Genomic DNA, 18272 nt, shown 5'->3' on the forward strand with positions numbered 1-18272 from the left:
AATGGCGGGAATGACCTACGAGGAGAGATTGAATAGTTTGGGCTTGTACTCACTGGAGTTTAGAAGACTGAGAGGGGATCTCATCGAAACATATAAAATTATGGCAGGCCTGGACAGGCTGAATTCAGAGAGAATGTTTCCAATGGCAGGGGAGCACAGAACCAGGGGCCACAGTCTAAAAATAGCGGGCAAATCATTTAAAACAGAGATGAGGAAGAATTTCTTCACTCAAAGAGTGGTGAGCCTGTGGAATTCCCTGCCACAGAGGGCTGTGAAGGCTAATTCAATAAATATTTTCAAGAGAGAATTGGATATATTTCTGAAGGCTAAGGGGATTAAGGGTTACGGAGAAAAGGCGGGGACGGGGTACTGAACTGGTAAGATCAGCTAAGATCTCAGATGAAGATCAGCCATGATCTCATTGAATGGCGGAGCAGGCTCGAAGGGCCGAATGGCCTACTCCTGTTCCTATCTCTATGTTTTCTATGTTTCTATCCAATTATTGAGAACATTACTGCGGAGCCCAATATTGACTTCACTCAGCATCCACACATGCAGGCTTCCAGTAAGGGATTGCTGTACAGTGATCAGGAGCAGATTTTTATCTTCACAAAATGTTGTGGCAACTAGGATCCTGGATGAAGTCAGTTAACTCAGCCGAAACCAGGAAATGAACCTATGCCATTTCTGGTACGTACGGCTCTGAGATGGAGACTCGACCTTTGAGTCATCAGGACAACCTCTCGTTACACCAGTTGGAATTGTTTTACTTGCCCTGCTGCCATCTTTGTCCTTCTCCATGTGAGGCATGCAATTGGTACCACATTATACCAATATTCTGCTCTACCAGGAAATGGTTTTGACACTGCCCAATCTGATGCCATGAAGGACACTTGCAGTTTGCAGAATGACCAGTTTTTCAACCAATTAACGTGGGCTATATTTGAGTCCAAGTTCCAAAAGTGAAGTTAGAGTGATAACTCAGTGCCCCATGAAATCATTTTAGAGTTATCATTCAAAAATTATTTTTATAAACACAATACTTACTGCTGTTAAATTCATCCCAGCATGATAACACAGAAATCTAAATTACAGGAAACTTATCTGCAAAATTAGTAGCAATCAATAAAGCCATTCCAAAGTTAATGTGCTTCCATTATCTTGGTATAGATAGCTACATATAAACAGGACACCAGTACATGCCATATTCTTAGGGGGAGCAGAATCAAAGAACAATACTCTAAGCTAGCTACAAGAAAACTGTACTATATTCATTTTTATTTACAGGATTTATGTAAGTTTCCCTCAGATATTCAGCTAACTAGCAACTAAATGCTACTTACCCTTAGTTACTCTCAAAGTTAGAGCACTGCTAATAAATGATACAATAACTATAACACTTACTTTTTGTTTTAAAGCACCGCAACATTATTTCATTACCTGTTTGACTACTGGAAGCTATTTGAGTATCTGGTCCCAGAGTTTCATATTCTGTGGTCTTTGAATCTATCCCATCATCCCCCTCCTCCTTAGAATCTGATGACGCATCCTGTAACTTTTCCATGACCTACTACCCACTTCCTCAGCAATCTGACTCTTGAGTCATATCCTTGACGTGTGCATTGCTGGCACAAGCACAAACTGGTCAAAGCCCCGATACAAAACATTCACAGACCTGATGAGATACAAACATATAATTTTAGAACACGTTTCCCTGCAGCAAATAAATGTCACTGAAGCTGGGTTAGGGCCATGTACTGATCCTTTAAAAAAGAGACAGAATGACTTGTACTTCTTACATTGGATCTGTTTGTGATAGAAATATTCTCTTTTCTATCACTATTTATAATAGTGGCAAATTAACCTACAGGCACATGCGTATGTATCATTTTTAATTAAAATAGAGGCCCATTCCTGCAGCTTCTTCACACCACAATGTGAAAATGCTGACAGAACTTCATGCACATGTTCTCACACAGCTACATATTACCTACTTTCAGAAGCAGCCACAACAGGCTCAACATGTCATAATATTGTATATGGCTCTTTTTTTTAAAAAATCTCTAGACAGATGAAGACAAGTAAATGTACATTTTTAAAGTTTACAACATACTTTTCCTTTAAACAGTTGGTACCTGCAGCAGATTATGACCCATCAATCACAAACAATTATTTGTGGCAGTTGTTGTTGTACAGAGTCTGACACACCTGCAGTTCTGTGCTGGCTGCTTTGGGGTCAGCCATTTAACTAAAGATGTCATGTGGTGTCTGATTTGGCACAAAAACAAAAAGTGGTGAAAATAAAATGAAAATTTCTGCAGTACTTGCTGATGGAATGAAAACTGGTCTGCACAAAGACTTTCAAGTACAAGTACTTTTAAAGCATGTGTGTAAAGGATTTAAGACACACATGAAACAAATTCAAGCAAGAATTTTAGTAGGTTTACAATGCCTCTGTTTTACTTTAGACAAACCTAGTGTTTGACACTCAATTTGAGGAACAGAAATCAAGAGGCAATAGATTGAAGAGGAATTTCCCCCCTCCTCTGCTGAAACCATCGACTCCTTGCTGCCGTACTGTTCTGTGGGCAGCGCCTCTGGTACTTTGCCCAAGAGACCATTCTTCATTTCTGAGCACTGGCAGGCCATTCAACCACAGGGAGCATCACTGCCAAGCTAGATTTTATCCTCACCCATCATCCACATTTATAGCACTGGTCACGGGACACGGATCAAAAAGCAGAACTTGGCCAAGTTTTGCCTACCTCACCCAGGGGAAGCAAAGGTCAACTGTAGTCCTTCCATCACTCCCCGAGCTGAGACCAAGCAAATTAGCACAGATTGGGAACCAAACCTGGGGTCTTCACTATTTTTGTTCAGAATTTTAAACAAATGCATAACAAAAAAAATTACTGCAAAAAATATACAAATACAAGACTTAAAAACTATCAAATCATTTGTAGTAAATACCAGAATGAAGCATGACACTCAAACATAAATACAGGCAAAATTCAACAGCAATTATTGGAGTACCAACTTATATTTCCAATAACAAAATATAGTCAACCATAAATTTAAAGCAGAGTAGCCACTACAAAAATGGAAACCAAAGTTTTTATAAACCACGAGGTCAGGAAAAAGTCCACTGATCACTTCAGGAGTTTATAAACCAACCCAAACCCATTAAGCCCTCTTATCAGACATACCAATAAAAATGAGATCCAACGGTTGAAGAATTCATTTTAATAGCCCAGTCCAGATGGTGACAAAGATAGACTGAGGTCGGGGGCAAAGTCGGGTGATGTTACAGATGTGAAAGTAGGCAGTCTTTGTGATGGACACGATATGGGGTTTGGAAGCTCTTCTTGGGGGTCACAAAGGTTGTGAGCAGTTTGGTTCAGCCTGAGACAGTGGCTAGAGAGGGGGATGGAGTCAGTACCAAGGTTAGGGAGGTTGTAGCCGGAGGGGGCAGTTGAAGATGATGGCTTTTGTTTTCACAATGTTTAACTGGAGGAAACTGCAGCTCAACCAAGACTGGATATTGGACAAGCAGTCTGATGACACCGAAGCAGTGGAGGATGAAAGAGGTACTTGAGATGTAGAGCTGGCTGTCATCAGCTTATATGTGAAAGCTGACTCAATATCTATGGATTATGCTCGCCAAAAGGGCAGCATGTAGATGAAACATAGAAAAATAGGAGCAGGAGTAGGCCATTCGGCCCTTCGCGTCTGCTCCGCCATTCAATATGATCATGGCTGATCCTCTATCTCAATACCATATTCCCGCTCTCTCCCCATACCCCTTGATGCCTTTTGTGTCTAGATGATGTCTTTTGTGTGTAGAAGAGGAAGAGGCAAGAAAAGGGGCCATGATGAGGAAGAGGAAGGGGCCAAGAAAAGATCCTTGGTGGACTCCAGAGGTAAAAGTTGGAAGGACTGGAAGAGAAACCATTTCCGGAGATGCTCTTGCTACAATCTGATAGTTATGAATGGAAACAAGTGAGAGCAATCCCACTGAGCTGAACAACAGAAGAGAGGCGTGGAGAAGCATGGTGTGGTCGACTGCGTCAAAGGCTGCAAGAGGTTGAGAGGAATGAAAGCCAAGAATAATGTACCACAATCAGTCACAGAAAATGTCATGAGTGACTTTGGTTAGGACCATTTCAGTACTGTGGCAGGGCGAAAACTTGCTTGGAGAGTTGCCAAAAAGCTGGGAATGGGTTTAGGAGTCAACAGCATGTTTGAGCATTTTGGAGAGGAAAGAGACTTTGGAGATGGGGCAATAGTTTGCAAAGACAGAGGGGTCGAGGATAGTTTCTTTTTGAGGAGAGCGGCGTGATGATGGTTTTGAAAGGAAATCCCAGCAGAGTGGAAACCATTTATCATATCAGCTAGCATGGGGGCAGAGGTGAGTGAGGCCCAGTAGAGCTTCATATAGTCCAGTTAGACCCAGTGATGGATAGCTAAGTCAATTGTGCGCCAGGTAAATTGAAGTCTATGCCCTTTGGGTTTGAGGGAATAAATAAGAGGGCCATACTGGAGACAGTAACGGTTTGGCTGGGGACCGGGGCAAAGGTAGATAGAAGGGAATTCATGAGCAAATAGACAGCTGCAAAGGTATCATGCTCTTTCCTCTCCAAAGTCCTGGAACGTGTTGTTGCCTCCCAAATCCATGCCCATCTTTCCCGCAATTCCATGTCTGAATCCCTCCAATCAGGTTTCCGCCCTTGCCACAGTACCAAAACTGTGGCTCTCATCAAAGTCACAAATGACATCCTTTGTGACTGTGACAAAGGTAAACTATCCCACCTCATCCTTCTCGATCTGTCTGCAGCCTTTGACACGGTTGACCACTTCATCCTCCGCCAGTGCCTCTCCACTGTCGACCAGCTGGGTGGGACTGCGCTCGCCTGGTTTCATTCTCATCTATTATTGTAGCCAGAGAATCACCTGCAACGGCTTCTCTTCCTGCATCGTTACCTTGGTCCCTTCCTATTTCTCATCTACATGTTGCCCCTTGGTGACATCATCCAAAAACACAGCATCAGTTTCCACACGTACGCTGACGACACCCAGCTCTACCTCACCACCACTTCTCTTGACCCCTCCATGGTCTCTAAATTGTCAGATTGCTTGTCCGACATCCAGTTCTGGATGAGCAGAAATTTTCTCCAATTAAATATTGGGAAGACCGAAGCCATTGTTTTCAGTCCCCGCCACAAACTCCGTTCCCTAGCCACCGACTCCATCCCTCTCCCTAACATCTGTCTGAGGCTGAACCACACTGTTCGCAACCTTGGCGTCACATTTGACCCTGAAATGAGCTTCTGACCACATATCCGCAGTATAATTAAGGCCGCCTATTCCACCTCCGTAACATCGCCCCTCTCCGCCCTTACCTCAGCTCATCCGCTGTTGAAACCCTCATCCATGCCTTTGTTACCTCTAGACTTGACTATTCCAACACATTCCTGGCTGGCCTCCCACATTCTACCCTACAAAAGCTGGAGGTCATCCAAAACTCGGTTGCCCGTGTCTTAACTCGCACCAAGTCCCGTTCACCCCTCACTCCTGTGCTCGCTGACCTACAATGGCTTCCGGTTAAACAACGCCTTGATTTCAGAATTCTCATCCTCGTTTTCAAATCCCTCCATGGCCTTGCCCCTCCGTAATCTCCTTCAGCCGCCCCCCTCCCCCCCCCCCCCGAGATACCTGCGCTCCTCTAATTCTGCCCTCTTGAGCATCCCTGATTATAATCGCTCAACCATTGGTGGCCGTGCCTTCTGTGCCTAGGCCCTAAGCTCTGGAATTCCCTGCCTAAACCTCTCCGCCTCTCTTTCCTCCTTTAAGCCCCTCCTTAAAACCTACCTTTTTGACCAAGCTTTTGGTCACCTGCCCTAATTTCTCCTTATGTGGCTCAGTGTCAAATTTTTTTGTCTTATAATACTCCTGTGAAGCGCCTTGGGTCGTTTTACTACGTTAAAAGATGCTAAATAAATACAAGTTGTTGTTGTTGTTGTATCATGGTAAACAGACGACCAGGAGTTAGGAATTTTAAACTTCAGCTCAAAAAACTCTTCTTTCCCATCAAACCTGCACTGCCATGCTCGCCATCGCCCGGCCCCCAACGCCTCCAATTTAACATTCTCATCATGTTTAAATCTCTTCATGACCTCACCCTTTCATCTCTAACAGCCTCCAGTCCTATAACCCCCCCCGAACCCCGAACACGCGGACTCTGGCCTCGTGCATTCCCCTCCCTTCCCCCAATCATTCGTGGCTATGCCTTCAATCGCCTAAACCTCATGGTTTGTAATTTTCTTCCTAAATATCTTTGCCTCTCCATCTCCCTCTCCTTGTTGAAGACCCTCCTTAAAACCTACCTCTTACACCAAGCTTTTGGTCACCTGTCCGAACATCTCCACCTTTGGCTTGGAGCCTTGATTATGCATCTGAGTAGCACCTTGGGACATTGTTTTATGCTAAAGACACTGTACAAGTAAAGGCTGTTGTTTTATTGAACTGAAGAGTTGCAGTAAATTTGCTATACTAGGCTTCCAAACCATACAGGTATCTTCCACATCAGCAAATCTTGTTGGAGGAAACTGTGGGCTTCATATGTGGTGCAAGAAAATACATCTATGTGCTTCTGTAGTTGAAGCCAAGTTGAGAAATGAGAACAATACTGCTAAAGTCGTCAAATGAAACACTGAGCACACGGACTGCCGGCCCTCAACTAATAAAAGCTGCTGTTAATTAACTAACTTTTTTTTTAATTACAATTTTAATATGTCTTCAAAAGTGCAATACTCTGGTAAGAGATTTTGGAATAACAGTAAATCTGTGAGGAACTTTATTATACATCAACATCTACTTGAGTGAAAAGAGGCCCTGATAGAAAAATAATAAATTTGTGACTGAGGATAGATCGAGGATATAGGGACACCGGGCATCAAAGTACTGAAACATGTCTAGTAAAGGAATTCCTCTCAGTAGGCAGCAATTCATACTGTAGTACTGTTCCATGTCAACACTTCTAAACAGCATATGTGAGCAGGCTATAAAACGCCTGGGGCCGGAGCCCAATCCCATTCTTGCTCAGCATCAACATGTATGCATGTTTCAGTAGTGAACATCAGACAGCATTCCGGTGCAGAATCCTTGGCTGATTTTTCCGGCACAATTTCAGGACCACTAAAGCCAATTGTAGCAAATCTAGAATGGCCCATCAGAGATCAACAAACAGCACAGAAAACGGATCAAGCCCAGAATCTTCCTCCTCTACATGGCTCAATATCACACCATAATTTCCCACTGAGCCATCAGACTACTTCTTTGCAGGTGATTGGACCACATGCACTCTCATGGGGGCATTTTCTACTAAATGCAACTGGAGTGTGGGTGCACATGTAAAAATCATCTGCTATGGGCCTAAATGTCTTTGCCATGTCCTCTTGCGATCAGTATTTGTCATTCTTTTTCCAAAATGTCAAACCCTTGAGGAGGCAGCATGACAGGAGAACTCACAAGTACTGGGTTTGTTAGGAATGTGTAACAAAGAGATGAGACTGACCCTGTATTTGTGTGGGATTCAGTGTGTGTTGTGGTACTGACCTACAAGGAGCAGAAAGTTACCAGGCCTGTCCTGAGTTAACGGTTGCCAGCAGAGAGGGAACTACAACTGGCCTCAATTAGGGAGGGGGAATAAAACAAACAGTCAGTATTCCCACTCCGGATTGCTTTGAAGTGACCTCTGCTGAAAAGTGTGTATATGTACACATTAGGCAAGGATAGGATTGGCTAGGCTGTGATGTGGCCCTGGGGAAATAGCCTGCTCCCACCCACTGTTTGAGCTGATATACAAAGTCCACTTACTGAAGTACTGTACCCTACAGAAGTCTTGGTTGTAGCAGAGATTTAAAAAAATGAAAAAATTAAAAATTACTGGATTATTTATAGCTGAAGTGTAGTAAACTCTTCCCCAAGTAAAGGATGGATTTATGACGAGACATTGTAAATCTGATACAAAATGTTACAGATAACACTTAGTCCATGTGATCTCCTGGACTGGTTTCAATCGCCTGAGGGGGTCAGAGGAATTTGCCAGTATTTTTTCCCCTTATTGTCCTTATGTTTTTTCGCCTCTGCTAGATTATTACACGCCTGCGGGGGAGGTGGGAGGGTTTAGTCATTATGCTCCAGCCATCATGGTGTGGGGTAGGCTTCACGGACCAGCTAGTCTTTCTCTGCCCGTCAATTTCCAACATGCACGGTTGGCAGACAAAACTCCCCACTGTTAGTACAGGGGAGAAAGTGCGCACTATCTCTGCATTTTTCCTCCCTCGCTTTCCCCAAGGCCCTAATTTCCTCACTGGGGTACAGTTTCACAGGGGTCAGTTGGCCTCCAGTACCTCACCAGAGTGTCCATTATTCAGGAGTCTCGACAGTGACTGCCATCTAATGACGCACCTCCTTGTTGTACCAGCAAACTGTACTTGCAAGTAACGGTAGAAAAGTTTGCACTTGCTGTTCCCCATTTCAGCTGAGCTTAAGGGCAGCTGATGAGCAAAGATGAAGTGGTAATCTCAGAAAGCAATGGGTGGGGAAGCAGGAAGAATAAGAGATGGAGTCACCCCGATGGCTCCTGTGCACTTGCCAACAGCTAAACTGATTAACACGCTTCCTACATTACAACAACGATCACACTTCAAAAAGAACTTCATTGGCTGTAAAGTGCTTTGGGACGTCCAGTGGTCGTGAAAGGCGCTATATAAATGCAAGTCTTTCTGTCTACGGTCGGACACCTGAGCAGGTACCACCTACCATCCACTCAGCCAGGGAAAGGTGTGTGCCACAAATTTTACATAGAGAAAGGCAGGGGGGATAAAGAGAGAAGAGTTGTTCCATGATCTTAATAATGATCCTGAGGAACTGCGTTTTTGGGAGGTAGAGTTGTGGCTCCTCCCACCCCAGGGGAAAGGGAACAGGAGAAGGAATTTGGATATACAAGGAAATACCCGCAAGGCAAATGTAGTCTGGTCATCAGTTTTAACCACCACTTGTGATTATACAATAGAATGTCATACAGGTCAATTTTTACAGCACCTCAAATGTTTATTCCTGTTATTTACTTTTTAATAATGACAATTCAATAACAAAATAAAGTTAGCAGTGCAATTGCACACATAGTTCAATGCTTTTTGGATCTGGATTTAAATATAGGTGTGGCTTAGAGGAAAATTTCAACCAGTTCCACAGAACTGAGTTCAAATGAGATGACTAGAAACAGCTCGATTCAAATCACCACACACTTGCTCGTCACAGATGCTTCAGATTTTTTGCATTAATGAGGATTCGAGTACAGAAGCAAGGATGTCTTGCTGCAGTTGTACAGGGCCTTGGTGAGACCACACCTTGAGTATTGTGTGCAGTTTCGGTCGCCTTATCTGAGGAAGGATGTTCTTGCCATGGAGAGAATGCAGCGAAGATTCACCAGACTGATACCTGGGATGGCAGGAATGACGTATGAGGAGAGATTGGGTCGATTGGGCTTATACTCGCTGGTGTTTAGAAGAATGAGAGGGGATCTCATTGAAACTTATAAAATTCTAACAGGGCTAGACAGACTAGATGCAGGAAGGGTGTTCCCGATGGCGGGGGAGTCCAGAACCAGGGGTCACAGTCTAAAGATAAGGGGTAAGCCATTTAGGACAGAGATGAGGAGGAATTTCTTCACCCAGAGAGTGGTGAACCTGTGGAATTCTCTACCACAGAAGTTAGTTGAGGCCAATTCATTAAATATATTCAAGAAGGAGTTAGATATATTTCTTAAGGCTAAAGGAATCAAGGGATATGGGGAGAAAGCAGGGACAGGGTACTGAATTTGGATGATCAGCCATGATCTCATTTAATGGCGGAGCAGGCTCGAGGGGCTGAATGGCCTACTCCTGCTCCTATCTTCTATGTTTCTATGTTCATGCCTGTTCTGGTTCAGAGTCTAAATTACTGTTAGTATCAGGAAGCTCTGAGCACTACCTCAGTGACAACTATAAGCAAGGTTCATGATCAGAGCTCTCTCCAAAGGACTCCTGGTTCTCAATCTAAATGGCAGAGCATTAGGATTAAAACAATTCAAAATCTGCAAGCCCAAAGTTTTTTTTCTGATATACAGGCTAGAGATACAAGAAACTATTAAAAAATAAGAATTTCTTTCTATTAAGAGCCATTATGAGGAAGTTCCGTTGCCTGAGGGAGAAGTCAATTTCACGAATATGCTCGCCACCCTGGGACCTGGCTGGGTGATTGGCAAGAACCCAGACTGAAGACCGAATATCAATGCCACGGCGCACATTCCTTTATTTCCACCACCCGCCCCCGCAATTATCTCCCTAAGGTAGAAGACTTACACTAGAGTATAGCTCCAGCATTGCAAGCAGCCACTGTTCATGTGTGTGCCTAGACAGTGAATGCCAGCAGGCTATTCAACTGTGGCAGGCATCATAAAGACCAACCCTGCCCTCACCTGACATCAACACATGTAGCATCAACGAATAACAGTCAGGAGCAGGCACAGTGGATGATTTTTCTCTGCCTAACCCGAGGATGCAACTGTAGCACCCTAGAACCTTCCCAGCCAAGATCAGCTTCCTCAACATGCACTAGGAATTTAAGACCTCCAATCTGTATGCCCGAGTGTCAACCCCATCTCCTCCAGTGAGTTCTCCTTTAAGGCACTGAAGGAGCATTACCATGCACATTTCCAAGCACATTTCCAAAATCACTTCATTACAAAAACATTAATATCTCCATTATGGAAGACGCTGGGATGGAATTTTACTTTCAAGTAAATCAATTAGCTCATTTACCACTTGATTATACCTAGGAATGCTTAGTTACAAATGAACTATTGAGCACAACTATCTTTATTGAGGAGAGGTTATATATGTGCCACACCTTCACCTTTCATACAAGTTTTAAATAAAAGATTCTTATATTTTTGACAAGATTGGCGATACAAGGGCCAATTTCATTGTGTATGTCGCTGGTCAGGCCGCATCTGGTGTACCGTGCTCAGTTTTGGTCCCCCACATGATGGGTGATGCAGCTTAAAGAACCTCAGCTACACAGAGTCAAGGTCCTTGGTCTATTTACTTTAGAGCAGTGTAGATGTAAAGGTGACCTGATAGAGGTCTATAAAATAATTAAAGGGCTGGATAGTGTGCCTACTGATAATTATTCCAGTTTAACAGATTGGGGAGGACCGGGGATATGAATTTAAATTATGTAAGAGCAGGAATAGACTGGATGTTCAGTTGTTCTTTTCTCAGAGTAGTTTCACAGGGGTCAGTTGTCCTCCCAACACCTCACCAAAGTGTCCATTATTCATAAGTCTTGACAGTGACTGCCAGACTATTCAACTGTGGAGGATCACAGCCAAACACAATCCTACCTTTACCTGCTGGCCACAGACTTGGAATAGTTTATTGGCTAGTGATCAGGATGGGGCAACCTGGACACATTTCCTTCTTCTGACAGAGAGATGTGGCTAACAATGACACCTCTACCACAGCATGGTGGAGACAATCAGCCAACTTGTCACAGGCTGAGATGAAACCTGGGAACTCCCTATTCAGTTGGGTTCAGAGACAGGTACTTTATTTCTGATCCATCAGGGTAGTGTCTTTTGCGTTTTTTTTAAACTTCCTTTTTATACCCATTTTCTTTTTCACTCTTCCAAGAACCTCTCGCACCCTCTTCCAGCTGGGAGAGCAAGATTCAAATTCACTAAATAACTTCATGGCATATTTAGTTATTAAGCAATCAAACTACACTTAACTCTAGTTGAAACACTTGTTGCTTCAAATTTAGTTAGCACATGTGATTTGGCAAAGTCATTGCAGAGTCTATTTACATGACTTCATATTCATATGATAAACCACTTACACAAGGCCGATAAACACTTTCAGCCTGTAATGAGGTCTCAGCATTAAGCCTTGGAGGACCATAAATTGTTTATGTTCATTAGCAATAAATGATCACTTTACGTGCCACACAAATGTTAAAAAGGACTTCAAGGGAAGCTTGGTGCTGCACAACTCGACTGAGCCCAGGATGCCTAAATGCGCTTGTTCTGTGGGTCAAATATATGTCTTCAGTGGTAATAACAGCCTAAAATTGTATAGGTCACATCATAGTGAATAATCAGCTTCTAGGCCACTTACATTAGTTTGCCTGATGTAGCACTTAATTAAATCAACCATGTAATGTAATGTAATTCATGAGCCAAATCACCCAAATCACATTTAAGCACAGGGTGAAAGACCACAGAAGTTGGTCTTGTCTTGCTTCAGCTTCACACCTGCTGCAGTATAGCTGCAGCTTTATAGTGAACATTCGTGCATATGACGCTGGACCTTATTGTGCACCAAAGCTGTTTAGACTTCACTTCTCGTTTGGTCGATTAGGTGCAGCAGTGTGTTGGGCTTAGTAAATAAGAGAACATTGCAGGCTGGATGAAACATCCTGTCTGGTCCTACAGGACTACTGATGAATCAATTCTTCTAATCTAAACAATTAGAAAGCATATCCTCAACTCTGGATTATGTGATCTAGCAGACTCAGGTTGGCATACTGGCCTTATGCTGTGCGACACTTCCCACGCCTCCCATGTAAATTCTACTTGACATTAAACAAAATAAAGATAATGGCAGTTACGTATCATAATGGAATTTTTTTTTTTTTTTTTTTTTTAAATCAGATTTCAGCTCACTTCCATCTCAGGTAAAAAGGAAAAAGAATTCAAAACTTAAGAGTCATGCTTTAATATGTGGCCATGTCTGAATAATTCCAACCTAACATACTTCTATATTTAGCAATTTAAAACAATGATTGTCAAAATATTTATGCAACTCAAGTATGCTGCAGTAAATTGCAACGCTAGTCTGAAATGCCTTTTCAGTATCAGCTTTTGAAACGGTGTTTGTTTATTTCTGCTGAAACTACAGCAAGATTTCCCAGGTCAACAACTAACCTGTCAGTTTCAGGTCAATTTCACAAACTCACAGTAGGCCAGTGATCTCTGTACACTCAAGCTTACTAAAGACCTTTGGAAATGGATTACAATTTGAACTGTTGTGTGAATATAGCTTCTGGATCCAGTTCAAGAACCATATAACATGCTGAAGTAGGATCGAGCTTCACATTTGACCAAGTCAGATACGATTTCAGCCACCAAAGCATTCATAAGACTGAGACATAGTGCTGAATGGAGCAGAACCCCCATTTCCACTTTCTGCACAGTAACCATTTGTAACAACACAAAAGAGCAACCTATAATGTAATTACTTCCACAAATCAGTAATACATATCCAATTATACAAGTACTGGCAACAATTATTATACTTTTATTTCATAAGCATATTTCGTTTACAACAACCACAGGGCAAAACAATAGGTGCTTCTGTTGCAGAATAAATATTACACTGTCCACAGTTCCTGTAAAGGGACAATATTCATTCTGTTTACTTAGAATTTAATCCACTCTAGTGAAACTAATATCTTATCAACATTTTATAAATCAGAGACCTAGAACCTCTTGCAATGACATCACTTCCATTTTATCATTTAAGATAAATGCATGTTGAATACTGTTACATTATTTTATATCCCCCAAGTTCCTTTTTTAATATTTCTTTATGCTAATTTATATAACAACTGCAAAGGTCTTATTTAACCCTGAACACTTAAACATTGTGCAAAAGGATTCTCCTCTCCGTGCTCTTCTGGCTGCAGATGGTCTAACAGAAATTGGCAAACTTTGTCTCTGTGCGAGCCAGACTGCGGAAGGGTTCAATAGTCAAAGTCCAATACCTGCGGGCTCCAAATGATCACTTTTGCATGTTGTGCACCAAGTACATCATTTTGGGGTGAAAGGAAATAAAAATACTTTTGAGACATTGTGTCAAAAACATCATGTTGGTCAGGGGGTGGGGAGTGGGCGATGGAGTAGGAAAGAGAAGAAATCAATTTAATTGCCAAAAATCCAGGTTTCGCTGTCTAGTGTTTGTATCAGTCCATTATTTATTAAAGTATGAAAATTCAGTATTTTTTGAAGATTTAGAGTAAATTGAGATTCTAAATCCATTCTGATTTTTATTCTGTTCCTCTCCAACCTTTAGTAATTCACCACATTGCAATGAACGTACTGTCAAAGTGGCAGGTTTCCAAAGTCAAATGCACCTACACTCATTAGAATTACAGCTTCATACACATTTTTAATGGATTCTCTTAATGAAGTGTTGCCCCACTCCCCATGCAACCATCTCTCTTTTTGATTGGCCAGTGCCTTTTCTAATTCCAGTGTCTTTTAATTACACACAACTATATTAATAACTACATAACTATACTTGTAAGCTACTGCATAACAGGATTATAACAAGACCAAAACCATTGCTCTCTCTCAGCAAAACGCCAATTAATAAATCAACAGTAACAATTTCATACATTTTTTGTGCAAATAGGGATTTTATAGGTATTCTTCAATTCAACACCTTTTAAGCTCAATTTCAGACTAGTGGCACAATTGTTTTGTTTGCATTCTAGCAAAAAAAGTATTGGTCAACCTATTTAGCACAGCAAGAGCTCTGCAATACACTGAGACCGAGTGGCCCTGGAGATGGAGCACGCAGTGTCCGCCGGCACGCTTGAGGCCTTCCGCGACCGGTGGGTGCCGCGGGGACTGGAGTGTATCATCACCCCGGCCAACGAAATTTTAATTAAATTTGTTAAGTTTTATTAGTTACAGTTGATTTGTTTTAAGTGTGCACAAAAGAGTACACCGAGACTGACTGCTCCTTGATTTTTGGCTGCACTTCAGTCCCACGCTCCTGATCTTTGGTCACCTGGTGCGGAGGGGAGCGGGCGGGTCAGAGGACCTCCTCATTGGACTGCTCCTGGACCTGGCCAAAGTGGCCATTAACTGGTCCAGGCAGCGGGCGGTCGAGGGGGTCGTTCAGCCCAATTGCCTGCCTCTCTTCCGCAGCCATGTTCACACCCGGGTGGCCCTGGAGATGGCGCACGCGGTGTCCACCGGCACGTTCGAAGCCTTCCGCGACCGGTGGGTGCCGCGGGGACTGGAATGCATCATCACCCCGGCCAACACAATTTTAATTTCAGTTGTTAATTTAAAGTTTTATTAGTTACAGTTTATTTGTTTAAGCACCCAATCAAAAGAGTACACGGAGACCGAGAAAGTATGACTGTGGTACCTATGGTACTGCCGTTAGCATCTGATGAATTGTAGGTGATGCTTATAGCACCCTTATTTCCGCTTTCATAACACAATATCCTCCTTAATGTAACACACGGCACACAACTAGAATAAGTACTCTCATAAAAGAGTTTTATTTAAGAAAAATAGTACTCCCACAACATAGAAAGATAATGGTCTCTATTTTCTGGGGTTACTTTTTTCCCTGGCAATATAGAACAGCAGAAATATTTTGCAATAACCTAATTAGAATTCATTTAGCTGCATCAAACATCACTGCACAGAATAAACTAGCCAATTTTAGATTATGTTTTTCATTCTTTAGGTGTGGAGACCAAATTAGTATAATAGAATTGAATTTACATGCAGCATTTTATTTGTAATTCTATTCAACTCAATTATTTTTATATGTATTCATTCACAAAGGACCTCCAATATCATGATGTGCAATGAAAATCCATCTGTTACTTTACAAAAAATACCACACCATTTAATTATAAAACTTTGTTACTCGCTATACATATATTAGCAAAAATCTGGACACCGATTATATGATTATGAATTGTCACTACATCCTAATCATCGTATAACCTTGGTTTAAAACAGTTTGTTGTTTCACAATATATTCTTCCATCAGCCCCCATAGATTCTGATATTAAAGTTTGCAGCAAGTTCAATTCTCAGAACAAAATTACAACTATGGCAGCCCAGCATGTGACACAGTACAAGCAGCTCAGAGGAATGCACAACAGATCAATGCCAGCCTGCACAAAATCACTTGGGATAGCATAGTACTAAGTTTCCCAGTGCAACCAATTTATGGAAAAAGGTGAACTTTTAGGTTGTAAATACTATTGGGTAGCCTCGCAACCGCACTGTTTTTCCTAAAATGCCATGCAGGACTGTAGGCATGAGTTTGTGCCTGGGATTCCCCACATTCCCAACTATGGTTACCGTTATGCTATTCACAGTAAATTATAGAGCAATACTGGTAAATACCTCGAACAAGGCTACCCACCCTTCTACTGTCAGGGGAACAAAACAAGTATGCAAAGTGGTGTAATTCAACAGCGTAAAACAAGCCGCTACCCCAGGCCAGACGTACAAAACTTGATTCTCATCTGGAGTTCATTTATAATCGCATCGGCTGTTCCACTTGGTGAGACAGTGATTCGGACCTCACAAAGATAAAGCTTGTAATGTAGTTCATTCCATAACAAGTGAGAAATCCCAGCTGTCATTGTACGGTATCCCAGAGTGAGCGGCATTCATGAGGCAAACACCAGCCAGAGGGGGGGTGAACAGGGAGGAAGAGGTTGATAGTTGGAGGCGGTGCTGTGAAAGGACAGCCACCTCCCCTCCCTTTCTCTTCCCTCAGCGAGCCAGGCTCACACCTGGTCAGGTATCCATACTCCCCGCGGCAAACTTTCAGAGTTAGAAAGTTCTCCAGTGCGAGAGAAGCCGCCCAACAGCTGGAGCTTGAAGCAAAGAAGCTGCAAGTGAGGCGAAGCAGAGGGAGGAGGGGAGGGGAGGCAAAAGACGCCGGGCCTTGTGTTTTCAGACCTCGCCCATGGGCCACTCACCCTCACCCTCCCTTTGCCTTCGACAGCAAACCCCCGCCCGCCACAACAACAACAACACCCCACCATCAGCCCAACCTGCTGCGGCCAACAGACGCCACATTCCTAACTGGCAGCGCAAACCGCCAATTGGGCGCGCCGAAGCTGCCGAGCCAGCCAATCAGAGCGAGCCGCAGGCGGGGTTTCCGGCGCCAGCTCCAGTGCTTGCACAGCGTCAGCCCCGGCTGTCCGGTGAGGCTTTTCAATCATCCTTCCTGTTTGAGATAAAAAAATCTTTCTTTTTTAAATTCAAATCCAAGAAAAAGAAAAAAACCTAACTGACTGGACTCACTCGCGTCATTTCTCTCGTTGAGATCTAGCCGCCGGCTCCGAAACTCTCGCGTCCGCCGTTGGTCGCTCACTTTTAAAGCGGCTCAAAGTTCTCGCTCTCTCTCTCTCCCGGCCGTAATGTTTACGTGCGCGGCAGCCCGAGCGGTGACAGCGCCGCTGACGTCATGCGGCGTGACAACCTCGCGCGATTTTCACGCGTCCTGACGTCACACGGAGCCGACGGCCCGGCCAGGGGGCGTGGCCCTGGTGTGACGTCACGGGCTGCGCGCGCCAGGCGGCGCGGTGACAAATGGGTGGAAGAAAGCGCGGCAGTTCAAATTGCAGAGTTACTGCCTGGGAACCTCCCGCTGCGCTGCCCTGCCCTCCCCTGCTGCTTTTGGACTTTAGGGGAGGAGGGGGTCGGTCTGCCTGCCTTCCTTTCTCAAAATAGGGTCTTCTTCTTGTGTCCATGGACAGTCTATACATAGCCCAGCCAGAACTGGACACATTTTTGTGCCTTGTTGTTGAATTCAGCAAGATCTGCAACAGTGCAGGGTTCCTCTAACGATGGGCATTGCAGGAGATGTTGCATAGTCTGTGCCTCAGTTCCACATTCACAAGTTGTCGGGCTGGTTGAATATCCCCGTTTGCTTAGTGACACCTTTGAGCAACCTACACCGGTCCTAAGTCTGTTAAGGCACTTCCAGGTTGCCCAGTTGCAATTAGCTCCTGGGGAAAGGCTTTCATCAAGTAAAATTTCCATCGCTGGGGGTTGTTCAAGACTGACGAGCCGGTCTTTCCACAAGGCGATGCGGGCTTCAGATGAGGTTGATTGTAATGGAACAACACTGTTCATGAAGCTCTTTCTTGACTTAGATGGCTGGGTGTAGGTGTATGACAATGCAGAGGGTGTCTCTCATCTGATGTTTGACAGAGTCGTTCTTTCTCCTCAGTCCCCAGTCCCTCCTTACTTCATTAGAACCGCAGGATGTATAGGAAATTCAGGAGACACTTCTTTACCCAAAGAGTGGTGAGAATGTGGAACTCGCTAGCGCAGGGAGTGGTTCAAGCCAATAGTATAGATGCATTTAAGGGGCGGTTAGATAAGCATATGA

General features: G+C 43.5%; 1 protein-coding gene across 1 annotated transcript in view; it reads right to left on the reverse strand.

The window, feature by feature from the left end:
- LOC147105283 (peroxisome proliferator-activated receptor delta-like) overlaps positions 1 to 17350 on the reverse strand; it is a 57082-nt gene extending 39732 nt beyond the window's left edge. The window contains exons 1-2 of the mRNA XM_086011476.1: positions 17180 to 17350; positions 1441 to 1675 (exon numbers count right to left, since the gene is read on the reverse strand). Coding sequence (XP_085867602.1) covers positions 1441 to 1564 — 124 coding nt within the window. The 5' untranslated portion in view covers positions 1565 to 1675; positions 17180 to 17350. The remainder of the gene's footprint in view (positions 1 to 1440; positions 1676 to 17179) is intronic.
- Between the last annotated feature and the right edge of the window lie 922 nt (positions 17351 to 18272).

The sequence above is a fragment of the Somniosus microcephalus genome, chromosome 18 (genome assembly GCF_052327205.1).
Source record: "Somniosus microcephalus isolate GS21.2 chromosome 18, FLI_Smic_1.0, whole genome shotgun sequence".
NCBI lineage: Eukaryota > Metazoa > Chordata > Chondrichthyes > Squaliformes > Somniosidae > Somniosus > Somniosus microcephalus.